Source organism: Cervus elaphus, chromosome 15 (genome assembly GCF_910594005.1).
Source record: "Cervus elaphus chromosome 15, mCerEla1.1, whole genome shotgun sequence".
Classification (NCBI taxonomy): domain Eukaryota; kingdom Metazoa; phylum Chordata; class Mammalia; order Artiodactyla; family Cervidae; genus Cervus; species Cervus elaphus.
This window is the reverse complement of record NC_057829.1, coordinates 24,151,012-24,173,898: the sequence shown is the minus strand read 5'-3', so window position 1 is coordinate 24,173,898 and position 22,887 is coordinate 24,151,012. Positions and strand designations below refer to the sequence as shown.

The window sequence follows — 22,887 nt, the reverse complement described above, 5'->3', positions numbered from 1 at the left end:
TATCAAAACAGGGAATCTCCCTGGTGGTTCAGTGGCTAAGACTCCGCATTCCCAATGCAGGGGGCCGGTGTTCGATCCCTGATCAGGGAACTAGATCCCACATGCCACAACTAAGAGTTTGTGTGCTGCAACTAAAGATCGAAGGAAGATCCTTCGTGCCACAACTAAGACCCTGCAGAGCCAAGTAAATATTAAAAAAAAAAATTCAATATCAAAACAGCGGTGTTACTTTTACATGATCAGCAGCTGCTGCTGCTAAGTTGCTTCAGTCGTGTCCAACTCTGTGCGACCCCATAGATGGCAGCCCACCAGGCTCCCCCATCCCTGGGATTCTCCAGGCAACAACACTGGAGTGGGTTGCCATTTCCTTCTCGAATGCATGAAAGTAAAAAGTGAAAGTGAAGTTGCTCAGTCGTGTCCGACTCTTAGCGACCCCAGGGACTGCACCCCCTGGCTCCTCCGTCCATGGGATTTTCCAGGCAAGAGTACTGGAGTGGGCTGCCATTGCCTTCTCCATTTATATGATCTACTAACCTCTAAAAAAAGCCTGGACAATGTAAAGGACAATGTAAAGTGAAGTGTAAACCGGAGAAATATGAAATAGGCTCTTCTTTGATAATAAGCACAATCATAAAATAAAGAAAGGCAAATGATAGTCCCTATGGGGAAGAAAGGATTTCTGACTAAAATGATTTTGACTTCAGTGATTTCACTCCACCACAGTACTAGTATTCAATTTACTAGACAGCCATTCAAAATAATTTTTCATGACAGGAGGACAAAGAAACAGCTAGAAAAGTTCGTAGTACCTTTGCAAACTTGAAGAATGGTCTTGGATCTTTTCTGAAATATTCAATATCAAACATTGCTTGAGGATCTGGAAGGTCTGGAAAGTCTATTGCAAGGCGAGCATAAATACCGTCTCTTGACCTGAAGTCAGGTATTCCACAAGAAACAGAAACCTGAAATACGCATGGCATAATTTGCACAATTAAATCTTCTACTGCTACCTTAATAATCACTAGTCCTCTTATCACACAATTAGGGAAGAGTTGAAAAATATTTTTAGTTTGAAACTTCTGGGGAATACAGATACTGCCTTAGTTTAATTTCTAATAGAAATAAAATACTCAGAAAACCAGTGTAATTAAGTCCACCAATATTCCCTTCATAAGGGGGTAAGGAATTCATAAGTGGATAATTCATAAGGGGGTAAGGGTAACTTTAAACCTTTATAAGCATTTAACCAACAAATTAAAGCAATTCCAACTTGACTGGGAAGGAAGTAAACCATTTCAAATTATTTTAACTAGAAAGCGGGAAAGAGTTTCAGTCAGTCAAGTATTTCCAAAAAAAAAATCCCTCATCTAAATCAGGGTTCTATTACTTCAGAAACACTAAATTTCTTAATTTCCCTTAAAAAACTATGCTGTACAATATTGCAATTTTTAATTTTGAAGAACAAATTTAGATTCTGTGCTTTTTCCACAAATAAACCTTGACAATTTCAAGTTGGGATTTCAGAAGTTATCTATTTCACAATCTTGTCTGCGTTTACTCCATTTTGGTCTCAGGGCAAAAACAAACGTCTAAGTCACACTGGGGAAGCAAAACATACCTATTCATCACGATCATCTAATGTTAAATAACACTCTCCCTGAACTCAACAGGTCAGAAAGCAGGACTCAACTTTACTCCAAAAACTGTTCTGTCACTTCCATGTAACATATTCTGTATTCAACACACAATATGAAATAGCCTAAGTAACTAGTTAATTGAGACAGAAAGTGGGGCAAATGGAAAATGTCAAGCCACCACAATCACATCATCTTAATTTAAAATGGAGGAGAGACAATGTATAAGAATGCTTACAATGCTCCACATTGTAACAGTGTGTGTTATCAACATTTAAAATTTAGTAAGCTGATGGGTGAAAAAGTGAAAATTCACTAATACTTAATTTGCATTCACTGAGTACTGATATTGAGCCTCTTTTATAATCATTTGCAAACCATCTTGTTTGTCTATGGTCTTTGCCTTTTTTCCATTGTATTATTGTTATTTTCAATCAATTGAAGCTAGCTGTACATTAGAGAAATAATCCTTTGTAAGTCAAACATGGTGCTTTTTTTTTTCAATCTGCTATCTGTATTCCACTTCTGTTTATGGTGCCCTATCTCACGTTAAAAAAAACTTCTATGTAATTGGGGAAAAAAAAAATGGAGGAGAGGTAGGAATCTGTTACCTTTCCTACACTAAGTTCTCCACTTACCAATACATACATATGAGGTTCCTAGTTTCTCCATGAAGGCTGAGCAAACAACCAATTTTTATCATTAGGCCCTGACACTGTAACGCACGCAGAATTCCCTGCATCTTCTTGAGGAGTTGTGGTATAATAAAGCAGGTAAAAATCTTACCTTAATCCCACTTACCTACTGTGTCAATCAACAGAAGGGCATCTTTTTTAAGGTTACTAAGAAGTTTAAAAAATCCTGAACCAATTTAGTAACTGCTGCTGCACTCACTTTTTAGCAGTTTCCAAACACAAATGCCCATTATCATATAAGGATAAATTCTATACCAGAAATGTGTTTCTGACTAGGACAAGGCTGAAGAGAAAATACACACCTTCCCCCTTTTACTAGTATTCTCATCCATCTTACATACCCCAGCTCCAGTTAGAACTATAATTTTTTTGCACTCTTGCAGTAATTTCACAGCATCTTCAATTGTATTAATATCTTTCCTTTTTTTCCTTTTTGGTGGTTCTGAAAGGATATTAATAACAATCTGCCACAGCGTCATATCATCCAATTCAGGTGGAGGAATTGTTTCTGGTAGTAAATCTTTAAGAATTGTTCGAGGATCTGTGCCAATCATGAGATGTTGCTGAACAAAAGTATATGGACCTATATTAAAAGGGAAAAGAACTAGATCAATCCACTCCAAGTCGTTCAAAATCTCATTTATTTTCTGAAGTAGTTAATTAGCAATCCTTAAGGCTGTTTTGTAAAGTAAAAAAAAAAAAAGCACTGCAAAGGTGTTTCATTCAGAACATCTTCAAAGCTAATGTTATATATCCCAATGAAATCAGGAGCTGAGACTCAGAGCCAATGCTATATATCCTGTCCCCTGAGCTATAAGATGCCAGGTATGTATTTTAAAGGGATTCCCCGGTGGCTCAGTGGTAAAGAATCCATCGACCTTCAATGGAGGAGGCCCTAGTTCCATCCCTGCGTAGAGAAGATCCCCTGGAAAATGAAATGGCAACCCAATCCAGCATTATTGCCTGGGAAATCCCAGGGACAGAGGAACCTGGTCAGCTACAGTTCATGAGGTGGAATCAGAAGAAACTTACTGACTAAACAACATGTGCAAGAGTCAAGTGAATTTACTACTAGAACTAGATTTCTCTGGTTAAAACCTAAAAAAATATAACTTAAATACAACAGACGTACAAAAGGGTTCTGCAAGTCAATAAAGATCTTACCCATCATGAAAGCCCACGCTATTTATCATTAAAAACACAAAGAAAATGAAATCTATACTTAACTACTGTCTTTAAAATTTTCCCAGTAACAATCTTCAATTTAATCTTAACCAGTCTCTGCAATGATGTGTACAATGCTAATGTTCTGAGCTTTAATAATTCTTTGCCCTAAATTCTTAATCAGTCCCTAGCTTAAGAAAACCAAAAATACAGTCAATATAAACACTAAAGAGAAACTAATCATCACTATCTTTAAATAGTCAAGGCATTTCTGGAAAAAGAGCATATTAAAAAAAAGAATATTTTGAGATAGTCATGTTACTACTTTGATATAAAAACCTCATAGTGTTCTCTACTTCAAAATACTTTTCCATTTCATCAAAATACTTAATATTTACTGAGGGCTAACTTTTCCAGGCACTGACTAAACAGTATACGAAACAGTCAGAAATCGCTGGCCCCCAGGGACTTTATATTCTAATACAGCAATAAAAGTTATATACAGAAACTGTCAAGTGGTAAGAGTTAAGAAGAAAAATTATAGGATATGAAGAAGGAAGCAAGATACTTTGGAGGATGACCATTCCACATGGAGGGTACAAGCGGAAAGGACCTGGTTTTTGAGAAATAACACAAGCCAGCTTCCATGGGCCCATGCTGTTGAACAAAAACAGAACAGAACAAAGTACTAGACTTTCCCTAAAACCAAGCTGACATTAAATCTCAGTAAACACCTAAGAACCTCATCACCAGACGATAAGAGAAGAAAGAAATATATTTTTCGTCGACATAAAAAGACAATACCAGAGAAAAGACAGCTCTTAAACTGTGAAACCATACCTATCCGAGGTCTTGGAGTCCAGTCACTAGAACTCGCATGCGAGGCTCTATCATCTTCGTCACTTTCACATGAATGAAAACCGTTGGTGATGATTTCATCACCAAACAGAAGGTTATCTGCAAAAGAAACCAAAGGTAACTCAAGGTTGCGGAAACAATCTGCATCTAAAATTATGAAGCTCTATAATTATTGTGATGCAACAATTTCCAGTGAATAAAGCACTTAACATTTACTCATACTGCCCAGGTAAAAAATGTCTACTGGATCAACTCACACCGTTCACAGGAACAGTATATCCTCTTTGGGGATTCTGCTCAGAAGCTTAAGTTTCATCAAAATCTAGAAATAAATTAATTCTTAATCAAAACACAAAAAGTAGCAACCTTAACTGAATTTATCGATCACAAATAATGGTTCATAAAACTTACCAAATAAAAATTTACCCAAAAAGTCATGCAAATACAGCTATGGCAACTTGCACTTCTCTTACATAACGCTAAATCTGCAAAGGTACCTTTGCATTGTTTGTTTCCCTTATTAAACTATGTTTCTTGAAAACAGTGTCGTTTTTCTAATCCAGTCCTAAGGCACACGTTATCTTTACATATGGTCAAATGGTCCACTGATTGGATTTATTGGTACAAATAACAGAGAGTCACATCTGTCTAGATAAAAACTGAAAAAACACTTAAGAATGACGAGACACACAAATATCACATCTACTTTAGCATGTCAGAAAAATGTCAATTCGTGTTTCAGGGTTACATATACACACACGAAGACAGTTAATGTAAAAACCACTGTAAGAACACGGTTAGAGGAAAAACACTATTCACGGCAAAGTAGTCTAAAAAACTATTACTCTCCTACGCCCACTATTAACTGCACCACAGAAGGGTAATGTCTTTATAAACAACTATGCTCTTTAAAATTTAAAACAAGTTTAAAAATAAAGTCCCTCCAAAAAACCCCAACAAATTTCGCAGGTGTCAGTTTGCCACGGCAACGACAAAAGGCTGGCGCAAGGGACAGTCAAAAAGTTGCAGGTTGAAGTGTGCGGGACAGGGAGGGGCGGAGAAGAGAAGGACATTTAACAAAAGCAATAGGCTAAAGGAGTAGGAGGGGAGAGAAACTTATTTTAAAATCGACAGCGAGGGTAGCTCGCCCCGCGGCTGCGCAAAACGCGAGGCCGCTGGGGCGGGCCGCGGGGAGGAAGGGGGGAGGTAGAGAGCAGGGGAGGGAGCGAGTCCGCGGGCCGCTCCGGCACCCCGGCCCTCAGCCCCGCAGGCGCGCGGCTGAAGAAGGCCCAGGTCGGCAGTGGGACGCCACAGAGCCAGGCCCGAACCCCCAAGCCGCCCGAGACTCCACCACCCGACACCAGGAGGGGCCCTGGGAGGAGGACGGGGGATGCGCAGTCTCGGCCGCCCGCGCCCTGCGCACCTCGGTACCCAATAGCCGCCGCCGCCTCTTCCTCCTCCTCGCCCTCGTCGTCGTCGTCGTCGTAGAAGTCGTCGGCCGGTGGCGCCTCCCGGGATAGGCCCTGTAAGCCCGGCCCATTGTCTCCTTCTCCGGCCGCCGCCGCCGCCACCTGGGCCTCCCGCCACAGCGCCGCTGCCGCCGCCGGGCAGCCGCCGGCCGCCGCCGGCAGTTCCCGCTCGGGGGCCGTCCCAGCGGGCTCGCCCGGGCCCCGCCCGACGCCGGGGCCGTCTCTTCGCGGCCTCTTGCGGAGCGGCTCCCCAGTAGGCGGCGACGGGGCCTCCCTCTCAGCCGCCACTACCGAGGGGGAGCCTCCGGGCTGAAGGGCGAGCGCCGCCTCGTCCGCCATCTTTCAACCGCCTCTCTGGCCCTCCTCCCTCGCCTCCTCTGCTCCCGCTCGACTCGCGGCACTGGCGCCCCCGCGGCTCGGGCTGCGGGAGATTTAAACCCCGTCACGTGACGCGCCCCTCCTCGCCCCCGCCCTCCCGCCGCTCCCGCCACCCACGCGGGCCGGACCACAACACCGCGGGTCACGTGGCCGGCGGAGGCGGCGTGGGCCTGGAGGAAACCCCGCCCTGGGTGCTGCGGCCCCACCCCTTGGAGGCAGGCGCGTCTCGCAGCCAAACTTGTCTTTCAGAGTCTTCAAATCAGTGCCCGCGGGGTGGTTCAAGTTTTGGTTCGCAGCGCCAGTTTCCACTTCTGCCTGAAGAGCACACTTTGCTCGACTGCCTTTGTCTTTTCTGGACTTACGCTAAAGGTTAATACTAAGTTCCTGAAAGGCGTTAAGGAATGAAGCTGGCCAAGGCTAAACTTCCCGAAATGTGTAATCGATCAGTTTGTTAACGGACTAGTGAAGTGAAATTCGCTCAGTCGTGTCCGCCTCTCTGTGACCTCCAAGGACTATAAGGTTCATGGCATTCTCTAGGCCAGAATACTGGAGTGAGTAGCCTTTCCCTTCTCCAGGTGATCTTCCCAACCCAGGGATCGAACCCAGGTCTCCCGCACTGCGGGCGGATTCTTTACCAGCTGAGCCACAGGAGAAATAAAGGCGAAAGCACGGTTCACTTGTCAGCCTCCACACCCCATTCGCAGAGCTTCTCTTTGGCTCCTTTTCTCTTTGCTTTTGTCTTGAGACTATTGCTCTTTCTCTCTCCATCCCTTGTACGGCGGTGTAGATTGTCCCTTAAAGGCATGGGTGCGCCCTGCAAAGACCTTTGAGGCGGAGGTATGATCAGCCTACCTGCTTTGTGGTCCCAGCTAGGCCCCAAATGTGTGATTTCCCTCGTATAGGTTTCATAAAATGAGTATATCGGATCAAGTGGAGTGAGTGGTATGAAGATACCTGGGCTGAGCATGACTTGGCCGCTACCAACATGTAGATTTGGGTAAGAATTTGAGATCCTTCTAGCATGAGAAGTTTAGCTCTTTTGAACCCAAGATCTTCATCTGTAAAATGGTTAATAACTACTTTGTAGGGTTGTGATGAGAATTAAAGATAGCCAGATGTAAAGTGAAGGGTGTACATAGTAGCTAAAAATATTAATTCCTTTCCAACTTGAAGTCCCTCTGCTGTTCACTTTTCCTGAAATTTTAGGACTCTGACGCCACATCTAGCCTTAACTAAGAACTTCGTAGCCATCTGTCTCTGAAACATAGCACTTCTACCCCCTTACGGGGTAGTGAGTTTATAGTTTATCAGTCCGTAAGCTTTAAGTGGGTCCCGTCTATACAGTGACAATTACTGTTTGAACTTAAGAAAGCAACTTAAGGTGTTTCATCCTTTAAAAACAGTTCTAATTTTGAAAATGTAACTGGAAGGTCCCATCTAAACCCAAAAGTCTTTGTACCTCGAGTTAAACTGACAATCTCTCCTTACAGCTGGTGGTTTCATTTCTGAAAGTGATGATCTCTTTCATGCTAAAAGGCTTGAAATCACTGAAGTGTTCCTTCAGAGTGATGCCCTGTAATCAGTCTGTGAACAAATCCTGTGGTCTTTTCTTCCCTCCTACTTTCCTTTTAGTGCTTAATTAGATAGACACCTCACCCTTCCTGGCTTTCATACTTGATCCTATTCTCTCTCCACTTTATCTGTCTTATCTCACAAAGTATTTCAAATTGCTTCTCAACTACATTGGTAGGATATAATATATAAAATGTTGAAGTCAATGTTTTATGAAAATAGAAACAGAACTTCCAGATTTTTAAAACAAGACATTTGTAAGCTTATGAACATCTTATTACTTCATTCATTTGTATATGTTGTACCTCAAAGACACTTGATGGTGTTCATGAACTACTGTGTGATCACTGTGATTACATGTGTACTGAAAGGTCAGATGGCACAGACATGGCCAGTAGGATAAGTGAGAGACAGAAGTTGCATTACAAAACAAAACAAACTCTCACCTCATCTGGCCTTACCAGTAGTTGAAAATTACTTGCATGAAATTCAGCTCATTCTCTGTTCCTAAAGCTGGAAATTCACATTCAGTTTTTCAGATTTCCTATGAATCTAGCATTGACCTTCTTATTAGTGTTTTTGGCATTACTGTTCTCTAAATAGTACTTTTCATATTACAAAGCTACTTTTGTTAGAATGAGGAAAGCTCTTTACATTCTCATATGGAATGATCTCCAAGCTGCATTGGGCAAGATGTAAAACAGTATGTGCAGGATAGTGCTGTTTGTTTAAAAAAAAAAAAAAATGTGTGGAAGTGAGACCAGATGCATGTATTAGCTTATAGATATGTATAAAATAACACTGGAATCACTTGAAATAAGTACACACACGCCTGCCGCGTATTTGTCATACTTTTTGCCTGTGCCTCCTTTCCTAGAACAAGTCCTCTCTACTCCTTATTCAGTACGGTAGAGAGCACATTCCCCTATTTTATTTGTTAACTTATTTTTCTGTATGTGTTTTATTGACTGTCTCCCCCTACTACAGCAGGGACTTTGTTTATCTGGCTCACCTCTGTATCATCAGCTATCTAGTAGAGAGCTAGCACATATATTTATTGAACAACAGACTAAATGAAGAATCTAAAGGAAACCTGCCACATAGGAAAAGAATTGTTGAATGAAAGGTGTTGGGCAGGGACTTCCCTGGTGGTCCAGTGGCTAAGACTCCTAGCTTCCAATGTAGGAGGCCCAGGTTTGATCCCTGGTCTGGGAACCAGATTCCACATGTGCAGCTAAGACCTGGTGCAGTCAAATAAATAAGTATTTTTTAAAAAATAAAAGGGAAAAAATGGTGATAGGCAAGAAGGGTGCTTTAAAAAAAAAAAAAAAGGCAAGGAAATTCAGTTTGGGGCCAGCACAGTTCACATGAGAAAGTTAGTAAAACATATGAGATTTCTGGTATCTTGTTCAAGAGGATGAGCATGGTGTACTGGCCTATATGGTGTTTTCCAACACCAACAACTGAATCTCTGATTCTTCAAACAATAACTGGATATTCAGCAATTCACATCATTTTTGACATTAAATACTGGGAGCTGGTAAAGGTCTCAGTCTCACAGGACTGTCCCCAGTTCAGATGCCAGTCACAAGTCCCAGATCTCATAGATTTCTGACTAACAGGGTTTGAATTTGGAGTTCCCGTGAAACTCTCCTAAAGTTCAATAATTTTCTCGGGTGGCTCACAGAACTCAATAAGACACATTACTTATATCTACAAAGAAAGCATTAAATTTTGTATCCTTACAAAGGAGACGTATGAACAGCCAGATAAAGAGATACACAGGGCAAAGTCCACAAAGATGCTGAGCAAAAGTCCATGTGGAGTTGGGGTGCACCACCCTCCCTGCGCTTCACTGTGTTCACCAACTTGGAAGCCATCTGAAGCTTCTTGTTCAAGAGTTTTTATAGAACTTAAAGTCTCCAGCACACCCTGCCCCTCACTCTGGAGGTCAGGAGTAGAGCTGAAAAGTTCCCCCTCTCTAGTCACTTGGTCCTTCTGGTGACCAGCCCCATCTCAAAGCTATCTTGGGTGTCCCACCCTAAAACCTACTTTATGCTACCTCATTAGCATAAACTCAGGAGTGGTGGAAGGGCCTTCTTATAAATAAAAAAAGATGCTCCTATCATTCAGGAGACTACAGGTGTGTTAGGATTTCTGTGTTTAGAACAGGAGAGAAAAACAAAATATATCGTACTAAGGCTGTCATAGACTTCAGACACTAATTACTAAGAAGATTTTGAAGATTTTTAACTTGTTTTCTCATCCTAGTAGTCCTTAGCTTTTATTTATTTGTTTATTTTTGGTGTGAATATCTAAGGCTATGAATACAAGAATACTTATTATGGCATTCATGTTGTTGGGAAAAAAGTCCAGAAACACATCCAGATGTCTTCAATAGAAAAGCTGTTGATCAAAAAAAAAAAAAAAAGAAAACCTGTTGATCAAATTATGATGTATACATACTGTGGCATATTATGCAACCCTTAAAAAGATCTGTAATGGTTGTTCTTGAGGAATGTTTATCTGATACATTGGGAATAACAAAAGTAAGTTGCACAAAAATGTGCATATTATGATCCACTTGTATTATTTAATAAGTATACCTTTTATTATTTAAAAACCTCTATATAATACCTGGGCTTCCCTGATGGCTTAATGGTGAAGAATTTGCCTGCCAAGAAGGAGACATGGGTTTGATCCTTGGGTCAGGAAGTTCCCATGGACAAGGAAATGGCAACTCACTCTAGTATTCTTGCCTGAAAATCCCACAGATGGAGGATCCTGGCAGGCTACAGTCCATGTGGTTGCAAAAGAGTTGGACGTGACTTAGCAAATAACAACAACAAATAATAACACCACTATAGAAAGCTGTATACAAGTATCACTGTAGAGGTTTGGAAAAAGTATGGAAATGTACATATCACAATGCCAACATTTTAACATCCTTGATGAATTGGGGGTGGAAATTATTGGCAGGGTTGAGGACACCTCGGTAAATATTTCTTGCCAAAATATTATGTATTAGAATGAACATTTTTAAAAAATGTAAAAGCAAAAGAGTAACCATTTTTTGAAACTACAGCCTGAGGGCTAGACTCTGGGTTCTGGTGGCCACAAAAAGCCCATCCCACTCTGTAAGACCTGACTTACAGTTGGCTGACTTTCTTGTCTTACATGACTTCTTTTTGAATTTCCTACCTATAACCACAAGTTTAGCAGATGTTATTCTTTCACAGCATCTTCTTTTGTCTTTTGATTGAGTTATAACCTAAGTATTATACTTCCCTAAGGAATTTAGCATTCTGCAGCTTATCAAACACCACTTGGGAAGCTGTGTTGGACTTCCAAACCAAATCAAATAAACAGTTTGGTAATGTAACCTGGCTTCCAACAACAATATGATGATTTAGCATAAAGGTTCTGAAATGATTTTGACCCCCTTTCCTCCAGGGGATATTTGACAACTGGAGACATTTTCGGTTGTCACAACTCTGAGGGAGAATGTACTAATGACATTCAGCAGCTAGACGCCAGTGATACTGTTCAACAGTCTACACAGCAGAGGACAATCCCTCACAAGAAAGAATTATCCAGTCAAAATGTCACTAGTGCACAGTTCTGGCCTATCGTCATGTGCCTACACACAAGGAAGCCTGAGAAGCTGTATCATTTGGGGTGACAGAATGGAATTGAGGGCAAAAAGGCAATGGTCAGCATTGAAATGTAAAGTTCAGTTCAGTCACTCTGTCATGTCCAACTCTTTGCAACCCCATGGACTTCAGCACACCAGGCCTCCCTGACCATCACCAACTCCCGGAGTTTATCCAAACTCATGTCCATTGAGTTGGTTATACCATCCAACCATCTCGTTCTGTCATCGCATTCTCCTCCTGCCCTCAATCTTTCCCAACATCAGAGTCTTTTCAAATGAGTCAGCTGTTCACATCAGGTGGCCAAAGTATTGGAGTTTCAGCTTCAACATCAGTCCTTCCAGTGAACACCCAGGACTAATCTCCTTTAGGATGGGCTGGTTGGATCTCCTTGCAATCCAAGGGACTCTCAAGAGTCTCCAACACCATAGTTCAGAAGCATCAATTCCTCAGCGTTCACCTTTCTTTATAGTCCAACTCTCATATCCATACATGACCACTGGAAAAACCATAGACTTGACTAGACAGACCTTTATTGGCAAAGTAATGTCTCTGCTTTTTAAAATGCTGTCTAGGTTGGTTATAACTTTCCTTCCAAGGAGTAAGCGTCTTTTAATTTCATGGCTTCAGTCACCATCTGCAGTGATTTTGGAGCCCCCCAAAATAAAGTCAGCCACTGTTTCCACTGTTTCCCCACCTATTTGCCATGAAGTGATGGGACTGGATGCCATGATCTTAGTTTTCTGAATGTTGAGCTTTAAGCCAACTTTTTCACTTCCATCAAGAGGCTCTTTAGTTCTTCTTCACTTTCTGCCATAAGGGTGGTGTCATCTGCATATCTGAGGTAATTAATATTTCCCCCAGCAAGCTTGATTCCAGCTTGTGCTTCATCCAGCCGAGTTTCTCATGATGTACTCTGCATATAAGTTAAATAAGCAGAGTGACAATATACAGCCTCTTCCTATTTGGAACCAGTCTGTTGTTCTACGTCCAGTTCTGTTGCTTCCTGACCTGTATACAGATTTCTCAAGAGGCAGGTCAGGTGGTCTGATATTCCCGTCTCTTTAAGCATTTCCCACAGTTTATTGTAATTCACACAGTCAAAGGCTTTGATATAGTCATTAAAGCAGACGTAGATATTTTTCTGGAACTCTCTTGCTTTTTCGATGATCCAGCAGATGTTGGCAATTTAATCTCTGGTTCCTCTGCCTTTTCTAAATCCAGCTTGAACATCTGAAAGTTCACGGTTCATGTACTTACTGTTGAAGCCTGGATTGGAGAATTTTGAGCATTACTTTGCTAACGTGTGAGATGTGTGCAACTGTGCAGTAGTTTGAGCATTCCTTGGCATTGCCTTTCTTTGGGATTGGAAAGAAAACTGACCTTTTCCAGTCCTGTGGCCACTGCTGAGTTTTCCAGATTTGTTGGCATATTGAGTGCAGCACTTTCACAGCATCACCTTTTAGGATTTGAGATAGCTCAACTGGAATTCCATCACCTCCACTAACTTTGTTCATAGTGATGCTTCCTAAGGCCCACTTGACTTCACACTCCAGGATGTCTGGCTCTAGGTGAGTGATCACACCATTGTGGTTATCTGGGTCGTGAAGATCTTTTTTGTATAGTTCTTCTGTATATTCTTGCCACCTCTTCTTAATATCTTCTGCTTCTGTTAGGTCCATACCATTTCTGTCCTTTATTGTGCCCATCTTTGCATGAAATCTTCCCTTGGTATCTCTAATTTTCTTGAAGAGATCTCCAGTATTTCCCATTCTATTATTTTCTTCTATTTCTTTGCACTGATCACTGAGGAAGGCTTTCTTATCTCTCCTTGCCATTCTTTGGAACTCTACATTCAAATGGGTATATCTTTCCTTTTCTCCTTTGCTTTTTGCTTCTCTTCTTTTCACAGCTATTTGTAAGGCCTCCTCAGAAAACCATTTTGCCTTTTTGCATTTCTTTTCCTTGGGGATGGTCTTGATCCCTGTCTCCTGCACAATGTCACGAACCTCCGTCCATAGTTCATCAGGCATTCTGTCTGTCAGATCTAGTCCCTTAAATCTATTTCTCACTTCCACTGTATAGCCGTAACGGATTTGATTTAGGTCATATGTTAATGGTCTAGTGGTTTTCCCTACTTTCTTCAATTTTAGTCTGAATTTGGCAATAAGGAGTTCATGATCTGAGCCACAGTCAGCTCCTGGTCTTGCTTTTGCTGACTGTTTAGAGCTTCTCCATCTTTGGCTGCAAAGAATATAATCAACCTGATTTCAGTGTTGGCCATCTGGTGATGTCCATGTGTAGAGTCTTCTCTTGTGTTGTTGGAAGAGGGTGTTTGCTATGACCAGTGCGTTCTCTTGGCAAAACTCTGTGAGCCTTTGCCCTGCTTCATTCTGTACTCCAAGGCCAAATTTGCCTGTTACTCCAGGTGTTTCTTGACTTTCCTAGTTTTGCATTCCAGTCCCCTATAATGAAAAGGACATCTTTTTTGGGGTGTTGGTTCTAAAAGGTCTTGTAGGTCTTCATAGAACCATTCAACTTCAGCTTCTTCAGTGTTACTGGTCAGGACATAGCCTTGGATTACCATGATATTGAATGGTTTGCCTTGGAAACGAACAAAGATCATTCTGTCCTTTTTGAGACTGCATCCAAGTACTGCATTTTGGACTCTCTTGTTGACTATGATGGCTACTCCATTTCTTCTACGGGATTCCTGCCCACAGTAGTAGATATATTGTTCATCTGAGTTAAATTCACACCATTCCAGTCCATTTTAGTTTGCTGAAATGTGAAGTCGGATGAGACAAACATGAGAGTAGGAGGACGTGGAGTTTACCTCCCTCCACGAATACATAAAAAAATATATCTGTATATGGAGCGAGTCTCACTAAAAGCAAACCGGAGGCAGTAGAAAGACCCCTGTAAAACCAAAGCTGTAAGAAAGATCCATGCAGAATTGGATGAGTGGGAGAAAAAGCAATCGGTTTGGGACCTGCACCCTTGGAGCAGACACGGAAGAGGAGGGGAATTATATCTACTCAGAGTTCCTCCCTGGGGAGTAAGACGTTTGAACCAAATACTGGCACCCTACCCTGGGGTATGACACTGGGTGGACTGAGTCTCCTTAGCTGGTTAAAAAACAAGTGGGACTACAACAGTGCTGTAAGAAACCTCGACTCTGCTCGTGAAGAGTGTGCACACACTTGTTTGCTCCTGAAATAAGACAGAGCAAACAGATTGAAACTGCCTGGGACTCTGGCCTGTTTCCTGCAACTGATAGCACTTGACCTAGGCCTAGTCGAGTGCCAGCTCCAGCCCCATTGGCTCCACAATACAGCTCTGCTCCAGGACAAAGGCTGCCGCAGATAGGAAGGGCATGCAGCTGTAGGGGACAGCTGGCTCAGGCCTGCGAAGGACCCGAGCCAGGTGAGGGCGGACAGCGCTGGCACTTGTGGTGGCAGCAGTTCAGGAATGGTCTAGAACTCCGACTGGGGCCGGGACCACCCTAGCTTGGTTCCAGCACAAGCCAAGCACCTGCTCAGTCCCTCTTGCTCCAGCACTGCTTCCTTCTGGGCTAAGAGTATCCGTGTTGGGAGTGGGGAGAGCACACATTTAGAGGGGAAAAAACAAACATGTATCCAAGCCTCCGGGCTGTTACTCCAGCAACTTGAGCCTTACTCCCATCCCCCAGGAGGCTGGTGCTGGCCGCTAAGCAGAGGAGGAACCCCAAAAAACACCTTGCCCTTGCTCTGGCCCCTCCATCTCTAGTCCTACCTACCACCAAGATGATAGCTGCTAGGACACCGTGGAGGAAGACATGACTCGTGTTCACGTCAGATATACTCTCCCAACAAAGCTACTGGGCATAGGCACACTGTGGAGGTATGCTCTCACACAAGGACACTCTTTCAAGACCAGGATAAGCAACTGTTTCACTTAATGTCACAGGTGCAGAGAAAGTTAAGAGAAGTGAGGAGGCAGGGGAATTTGAAATGAAATTTCAAATGAAAAATGAGAGAAAAACCCTGAAAAAACAATTAATGAAAGAGAGAAAAGTAATTTACCAGAGAGGGAGTTCAAAGCATTAGCAATAATAAAGCTAACTCAATAGGGAAGAGTCAATGAACACACTGAGAATTTTGACAAGGAACTAGAAAATATAAAAAAGAACCAATCACAACTGAAGAACACAATAAATGAAATAAAAAGGAATTAAGAGCAAAGTAGGTGATATAGAAGAATGCACTAGTGACCTGGAATCCCACTTATGAAGGAACTCACCCAATCAGAACAGCAACACGAAAAATGAATTTTTAAAATGAGACCAGTTAGAGGGACCTCCAGAACAACATCAAACAGGGACTTCCATGATGGTCCATTGATTAAGACCCTTCACTTCCAATTCAGGGACATGGGTTGGATCCCTGGTCTGGGAAAAAAGATCCCACATGCCATGTGCTGTGTGGTCAAAAACACACACACACACACACAACATTGAACATATCAATATTCACATTATAGGGGTCCCAGATGATGTATTTGATGAAATTATAGTTAAAAACTTCCAGAACTTAAAGAAGGAAACAGATATCCAGATACAGGAGGCAGAGGGGCTCTCAAACAAGATGAACCTAAACAGACCCATACCAAGGCATATCATAATTTAAAATGGCAAAAGTTAAAGAGAAAGAAAGAATTGTAAACACAGAAAGAAAAGAACAAAGAATCATGTATAACAGAACCCCATTAGATTATCAGCTGATTCCTCTGCAGAAACTTTGCAGGCCAGAAATGAGTGGCATGATTTTATTTAAAGTGCTGAAAGGGAAAAAGCTACAACTCTACCATGCAAGGGTATAAGTTACAACTGAAGGAGAGATAAAGAACTTCTCTGAAAAGCAAAAACTGAAAGAGTTCACCAATAATAAATGAACTCAAAAAGAAATGTTTAAAAGTGGAAAAGGAAAGGCTACAAGGATTAATAGTCTATTTGAAAGGAAGAATCCCAATAGTAAATGCAAATATATAGTAAAGGCTGAGGATCAACCACTTAAGCTAGTACCAATATTAAAACAAAAAAAAAATTTTTTTAATCAACTGTAACTATAATAGTTGAGGGACAGACATGAAGATGTAAAATATGACATCAAAAACAAAACACAGAGGAGGGGAGTAAAAAAATACATATCTTTTACAGTGTGTAAAATTAAGTGTGTGAAATTAAGTGACTACCAGTTTAGATATATGGTTACAGGATAATATACATGTATATTACCATACAGGTAACCACATGGTAACCACAAAGGAAAATTCAACAATAGAGGAAATTCCCTGGTGGTTCACTGGTAAGGACTCCATGCTTTCACTGTCAAGGGCCCATGTTCAATCCCTGGTTGGGGAACTAACTAAGCCACAAGCCACATGGTGTGGTTAAAAAAAAAAAAGGCCTACAATAGATACACAAAAACTAGAATGAGAGGAACAAGCATACTACTAAAGAAAATCATCAAACCATAAGAAATGAAACCGAGAGAATAAGAAAAGAACAGAGAACTATAAAAACAACCAAAAAACAAGTAACAAAATGACAATGAATATATAGCTGTCAATAGTTACTTTAAAATCCATCTCAGTAGCTCCAATTACCATCTGGAATATGCTAATAAGTCAAAAAAATCCCTCAGTGGCCCATTTGGAACACTACATATATGTATCTAATATATACTGAATCACAGAATTGTGATTCAACAAAGCAACATGTGGGAAATTGAATCATCATCTACCAACTGAAAACCTATTACAGGCAAACTTTAAAAGACTATGAAGGAAAAAAACAAACAAACAAACAAACAAAAAAAAGACTATGAAGGAAAAAAAAAAAAAGGCTATGAAGGAGGGATTTCCCTGGTAATCCAGTGGTTAAGACTCCACACTCCCAATACAAAGGGCACAGGTTCAATACCTGGTCAGGGAACTAGATCCCACATGCCACAACTAAGACTCAGTGCAGCCAATTTTTAAAGGCTGCAAGGGAAGTGGAGACAAGATGGCAGAGTATGAGCTCACTTCCTTTCATGAAAACACCAAAATCACAACTAACTGCTTAACAACCATTGACAAAAAAAAAAAAAAAAGGCTGAAATCTACTAAAAAGATACCCTACATCCAAGGACAAAGAGGAAGCCACAACATGATGGTAGGAGGGGTGCAATCACAATAAAGTCAAATCTCATACTTGCTGGGTGGGGTAACCTACAAACTGGAAAATAATTATACCACAGACGTTTTCCCATAGAAGTCAAATTTCGAGCCCATGTCGGGCTACCCAGTCTAAGGATCTGACAAAGGGAAGAGGAGCCCCCAGAGAATCTGGTTTTGAAGTCCAATGGGGTTTGATGACAAGAATTCCACAGGATTGGGGGAAACAGAATTTCCACTCTTGGAGGGTACATGCAAGGTCTTGTGTACACCAGAACCCAGGGAAAAAAGCAGTGACCTTGTAAGAACTGAGTCAGACCTACTTGCTAGTAGTGGAGAGTCTCTGATGGAGGTGAAGTTGGGGACAGCTGTGGATCACTGTGGGGACAAAGACATTGGTGGTGGCAGTTCTGGGGAGCACTCATTGGCGTGAGATCTCCTGGACGCTGCCATGATGCCATTTTCTTGAAAGGATCTGGCCCCACTCAACAGTATATGGGCTCCAGTGCTGGGATTCCTCAGGTGAAAGACAGGCCTACCCATCAGCAGATGGACTGCTTAGCGCCTTCCTGGGCACACAGCTGTCCGCTAAACACACCCTTGACATGGCTCCACCCACTAGAGGGACAAGAGCTAGCTCTACCCATCAGAGGTCAGGGAGAAGTCCCTCCCACCAGGAAGCCTGCACAAGCCTCATTGCCAGCCTCATCCGCCAGGGGGAAGACAGCAGGAGCAAGAACTGCAGCCTATGCAACCCTGCAGGCTATGGAACAGAAACTACAATCACAGAAAATTAGAAAAAATGAGATGGCAGAAGAATATGTCCTAGTTGAAGGAACAAGTTAAAAGTCCAGAAGAACAGTTAACAAAGGTGAAGATAGGCAAGCTACTGGAAAAAGAATTCAGAGTAATGATACTAAAAATGATCTAAGTTCTGGGGGAAAGAATAGAGGTACAGATCAAGAAATAAAAGAACTGCTTAACAAAGAAGTAGAACTGAAGAATGACCAAACAGAAAAGAACAATGAAATAACTGAAATGGAAAAAATCTCCAAAATTTACAAACAGCTCATGCAGCTCAATAGCAATGAAACAAATAACCCAATCAATAAATGAGCAGAAGATCTAAATAGGCATTTCTCCAAAGAAGACATACAGATGGCCAAAACACATATGAAAAGATGCTCAACGTCACTAATTATCAGAAAAGTGCAAATCAAAAGTGTAGTGAAGTATCACCTTACACTGGTCAGAATGGCCATCATCAAGGAGTCTATACGTGGAGAAGGGAATGGCACCCCACTCCAGTATTCTTGCCTGGGAAATCCCATGGACAGAGGAGCCCAACAGACTACACTCTATAGGGTTACAAAAGAGTCAGACACAACTTAGCGACTAAACAACAACAACTTGAATTGGCAAATAATAAAAAGGCTAAAGTTAGAAGGAAAAAAAGTTATTATAAAAAAAAAAAAGAAGTCTATACAAACCATAAATGCTGGAAACGGTGTGGAGAAAAGGGAAGCCTCCGATACTGTTGGTGGGAATATCAATTTTGTACAGCCACTATGGAGAACAGTATGGAGGTTCCTTAAAAAACTAAAAATAGAGCTATCATATGATCTAGTAATCCCATTCCTGAGCTTATATCTGGAGAAAACATGGTTCGAAAGGATGCATGCACCCCAATGTTTACTGCAGTACAGTTTACAGTAACCAAGACTTGGATGCAACCTAAACGTCCATGGAGAGATGGATAAAGAAGATATGGTACATACATACAATGGAATATTACTCAGCCATTAGAAGAATGAAATAATGCCATTTGCAGCAATGTGGATGGACCTGGAAATTATCATACTAAGTTGAAACAAGTCAGAAAGAGAAAGACAAATATCATATGATATCACTTACATGTGGAATCTTAAAAAATAAAGCTTACAAATGAACTTATGTACAAAACAGAAACAGGCTAACAGAGAACAAACTTACGGTTACCAGGGTGGTGGCCGGAAGGAAGAGATTGGGAGTTTGGGACTGACACATATACACTGCTATGTTTAAAACAGATAACTGGGAATTCCCTGGCAGTCCAGTAGTTAAGACTCCATGCTTCCACTGCAGGGAGTATGGGTTCAATCTCAGGTCGGGGAACCAAGATCCTGCATGCTTTGTAATGCAGCCAAAAGAAAAAACAAGTACAGATCTTACTTTGAAAATATTTACTGCCAAAAAATGCTAACCACAAATCTTCAATGTGTAAAAAACACAAAATCTGTGAAGTGCAATAAAATGAGATACAACTGTATTGTCTTTTAGTTGTCTGTAGGGCCTACAGTAATTTATCCTCTTTCATTCTTGCTGTTGGTAATTTGTGTCTTCTCTGTTTCTTTTTTTTTTGGTCATTCTGGCCAGAAGTTTATTACTTTTACTGATCAGAATAGAGGATTTCCTTCTCCAGCTCTCTCTTCTCCAGATTTTCCCCACCCTCTTCAACAACCAGGGTCACATTTTCTGTTTTTTTTTTTTTTTGCCCCACCATGTAGCTTGAGGGATCTTAGTTTCCCAACTTAGGATCAACTAGGAATTGAATGTGTGCCCCCTGTAGTGGAAATGCAGAGTCTTAACTACTGGACCACTAGGTAAGTCCACCTTTTCTGTTTTCTGGCTAGAAAGATGAGTTTTTAAAATTTTTTTCTTGGAGCACCAGGCTGTCACACAGTTCTACATGATTAGGGCTAACTTTGGGGGCAAAGCAGTGAAATAAAAGAGCGGGAAAAAAAAGAAAAGGCATTTCCCTAGCACTTTTTAGATTCCTTTATCTCAGTTTTTCTGACTTAAAGGATAAGTTTCTTATTGGGATTTTAAATTTCTGTGCTCTTGCCACCATAGTGTAGCTCTGTGACTGGGACTGTGCTTGTGGTAGGGGCAGAAGAAGAGGAGAAAGGATGATAACTCCTCTACTTCCTCCACATTCTTCTGCTTTTAGAAATACCCTTTCATGGCCTTCTAACCAGAAATATAGGATTTCTCTAGAAGTTAGTTAAGTGCTGTGGCTGTCTTGAATCAAAGCCAGGAGATGAAACATTAAAAACATGAGAAACTCCCTCCTTTATGTGTTCTTCTTCACCTTTCGGTTCTCTCTCCAATCTGCCTGCTACTATTTACTTTTTAAAGAGTCCTCAAGAGTCTTGCCTGGTGGTACAGTGGCTAAGACTCTGTGCTCCCAATGCAGGGGGCCTGGGTTCAATCCCTGGTCAGGGAACTAGATTCCATATTCCACAACCAACAGTTTTCATGCTGTAACTAAAACCTGATGCAGCCAAATAGACACATATTAAATAAAAAAAGAGTACTCAAGTAGTTGCTTTCTGTATTTTTGTCCAGAGTTTTTAGTTGTAATCACTGGGAAAGTTAGGGTGGAGAGAGCTTACTCCATCTGAGTCAGTACCAGAAGTCTTAAAAAGTCTTTTATGGATCACATATCATACTTCTGTATTATAAAAATACATATCTACATTGAAATTTATTTTAAAAAATTCCTCTGATTGTTAAAAACCTTTCTTCTGGATTGAATTGCTGATACCATTATTAATATTATATAACTTGTCAAAATAACAGTAATGTTATTCTGATACATAATTATTAAGAAAAAAATCAAGAGTATATCTTAATGACATGAATGGGAGATTTAAATTAAGAAAGTTATTTTAATATCTGTGATTGAATATCAGTTATTACTAGAATGGGACAAGTTCAGTTTCAATCATCCCTGAAACACCTTCTCCATCTATATAAGTAGGTGTAAATGTAAGGAATTGTGTTATTGCTATGTAACCCATTCTTTGAACTTTTTTCTAGTTATATGCCAAAAATCACATAATTTTCTATTTTCAAAAATTATTTTTAATGATTTAAGAGCTGTCAATTTGAATAGTTTTGTGCCAAAATCTGGGCTCTCTGTGCACCAAGGCCAAACAGAAATATGGAGACAGAGTTATGGAGGAGAAGAAAAGAGTGGCTTTATTACCTTGCCAGTCTAAGGAGGAACACTCAGTCTACTGCCTCAAGAACTGTATCCCGGTCCCTGATGAGTTGTGTTGTTCAGTCACCCAGTCATGTCCGACTCTTTGTGACCCCATGGATTGCAGCACGCCAGCCCTCCCTGTCCCTCACCATCTCCCAAAGTTTACCCAAGTTCACGTCCATTGCATAGGTAATGCTATCCAGACGTCTCATCCTCTGATGCCCTCTTCTCCTTCTGCCTTCAATCTTTCCCAGCATCAGGGACTTTTCCAATGAATCAGCCATTTGCATCAGATGACCAAAATACTGGAGCTTCAGCTTCAGCATCAGTCCTTCCAATGAATATTCAGGGTTGATTTCCTTTAGGATTGACTAGTTTGATCTCCTTGCTGACCAAGGGACTTTCAGGAGTCTTCTCCAGCACCACAGTTCAAAGGCATCAATTCTTTGGCGTTCTGCCTTCTTTACAGTCCAGCTCTCACAATAGTATGTGACCACTGGGAAGACCATAGCCTTGACCATACAGACTGCTGTCAGCAGAATAATATCCCTGCTTTTCAACACTGTCTAGGTGAGTAGGGAGAGGTTATATAGTCAGACAGGGGGACTGATAAGGATCAAGGCAGTAACAGTCTTCATTTCAAGAGGGTGAGGTTGCTGACAAGATTAGGGTGTGTGCAGGGTCTTAGGTGGTCCACTTTCTAATGTCGATGAGCCTCTCTGTCCCTTTTAATCTTGTCTCAGGTGGTTTCCTGGCCTGCTTCCTTAGATTAACAGCTATTCTGCTCTTTGAAACTCAGAGAAAGTCCTGGAGGCTGGAGTCTAGCCCACAAGGAAAGGAAGACAAAAAAGGCCTCCATGCCCAAGAGCCCTGCAGCATTAATTTCTTGGGTTTTCGGAAGGAAAGAATCAGAAACTACCTGGCTTTCTAAAGGTTTCCCTGGTAGCTCAGCTGGTAAAGAATCTGCCTGCAATGCAGGAGATTCCGGTTTGATTCCTGGGTCTGGAAGATCCCCTGGAGAAGAGATAAGCTACCCACTGCAGTATTCTGGCCTAGAAAATTCCATGGACTGTATAGTCCTTGGGGTCACAAAGAGTCGGACATGACTGAGCGACTTTCACTTTCACTGACTTTCTAAAGGGTTTGTTACTTAGTGATCATTCATTCATCTCATTTTATGAGCAGGTTAGCAAGACTTATCCATGTCTGGGACCAACTGTACCCAGTTTTGTTCTATTA

The 22,887-nt window shown here is 41.4% G+C and overlaps 1 protein-coding gene across 2 annotated transcripts in view; it reads right to left on the bottom strand.

Moving 5' to 3' along the window:
• Positions 1-6,253, bottom strand: part of SIRT1 (sirtuin 1) — a 28,027-nt gene extending 21,774 nt beyond the window's left edge. The window contains exons 1-4 of one of the 2 annotated variants that reach the window (XM_043926041.1): positions 5,775-6,253; positions 4,334-4,450; positions 2,671-2,912; positions 810-962 (exon numbers count right to left, since the gene is read on the bottom strand). In XM_043926041.1, coding sequence (XP_043781976.1) covers positions 810-962; positions 2,671-2,912; positions 4,334-4,450; positions 5,775-6,159 — 897 coding nt within the window. In that variant the 5' untranslated portion in view covers positions 6,160-6,253. Of the gene's footprint in view, positions 1-809; positions 963-2,670; positions 2,913-4,333; positions 4,451-5,774 lie in introns of those variants that run through there. The other variant, XM_043926042.1, reaches the window with a different exon arrangement.
• Between the last annotated feature and the right edge of the window lie 16,634 nt (positions 6,254-22,887).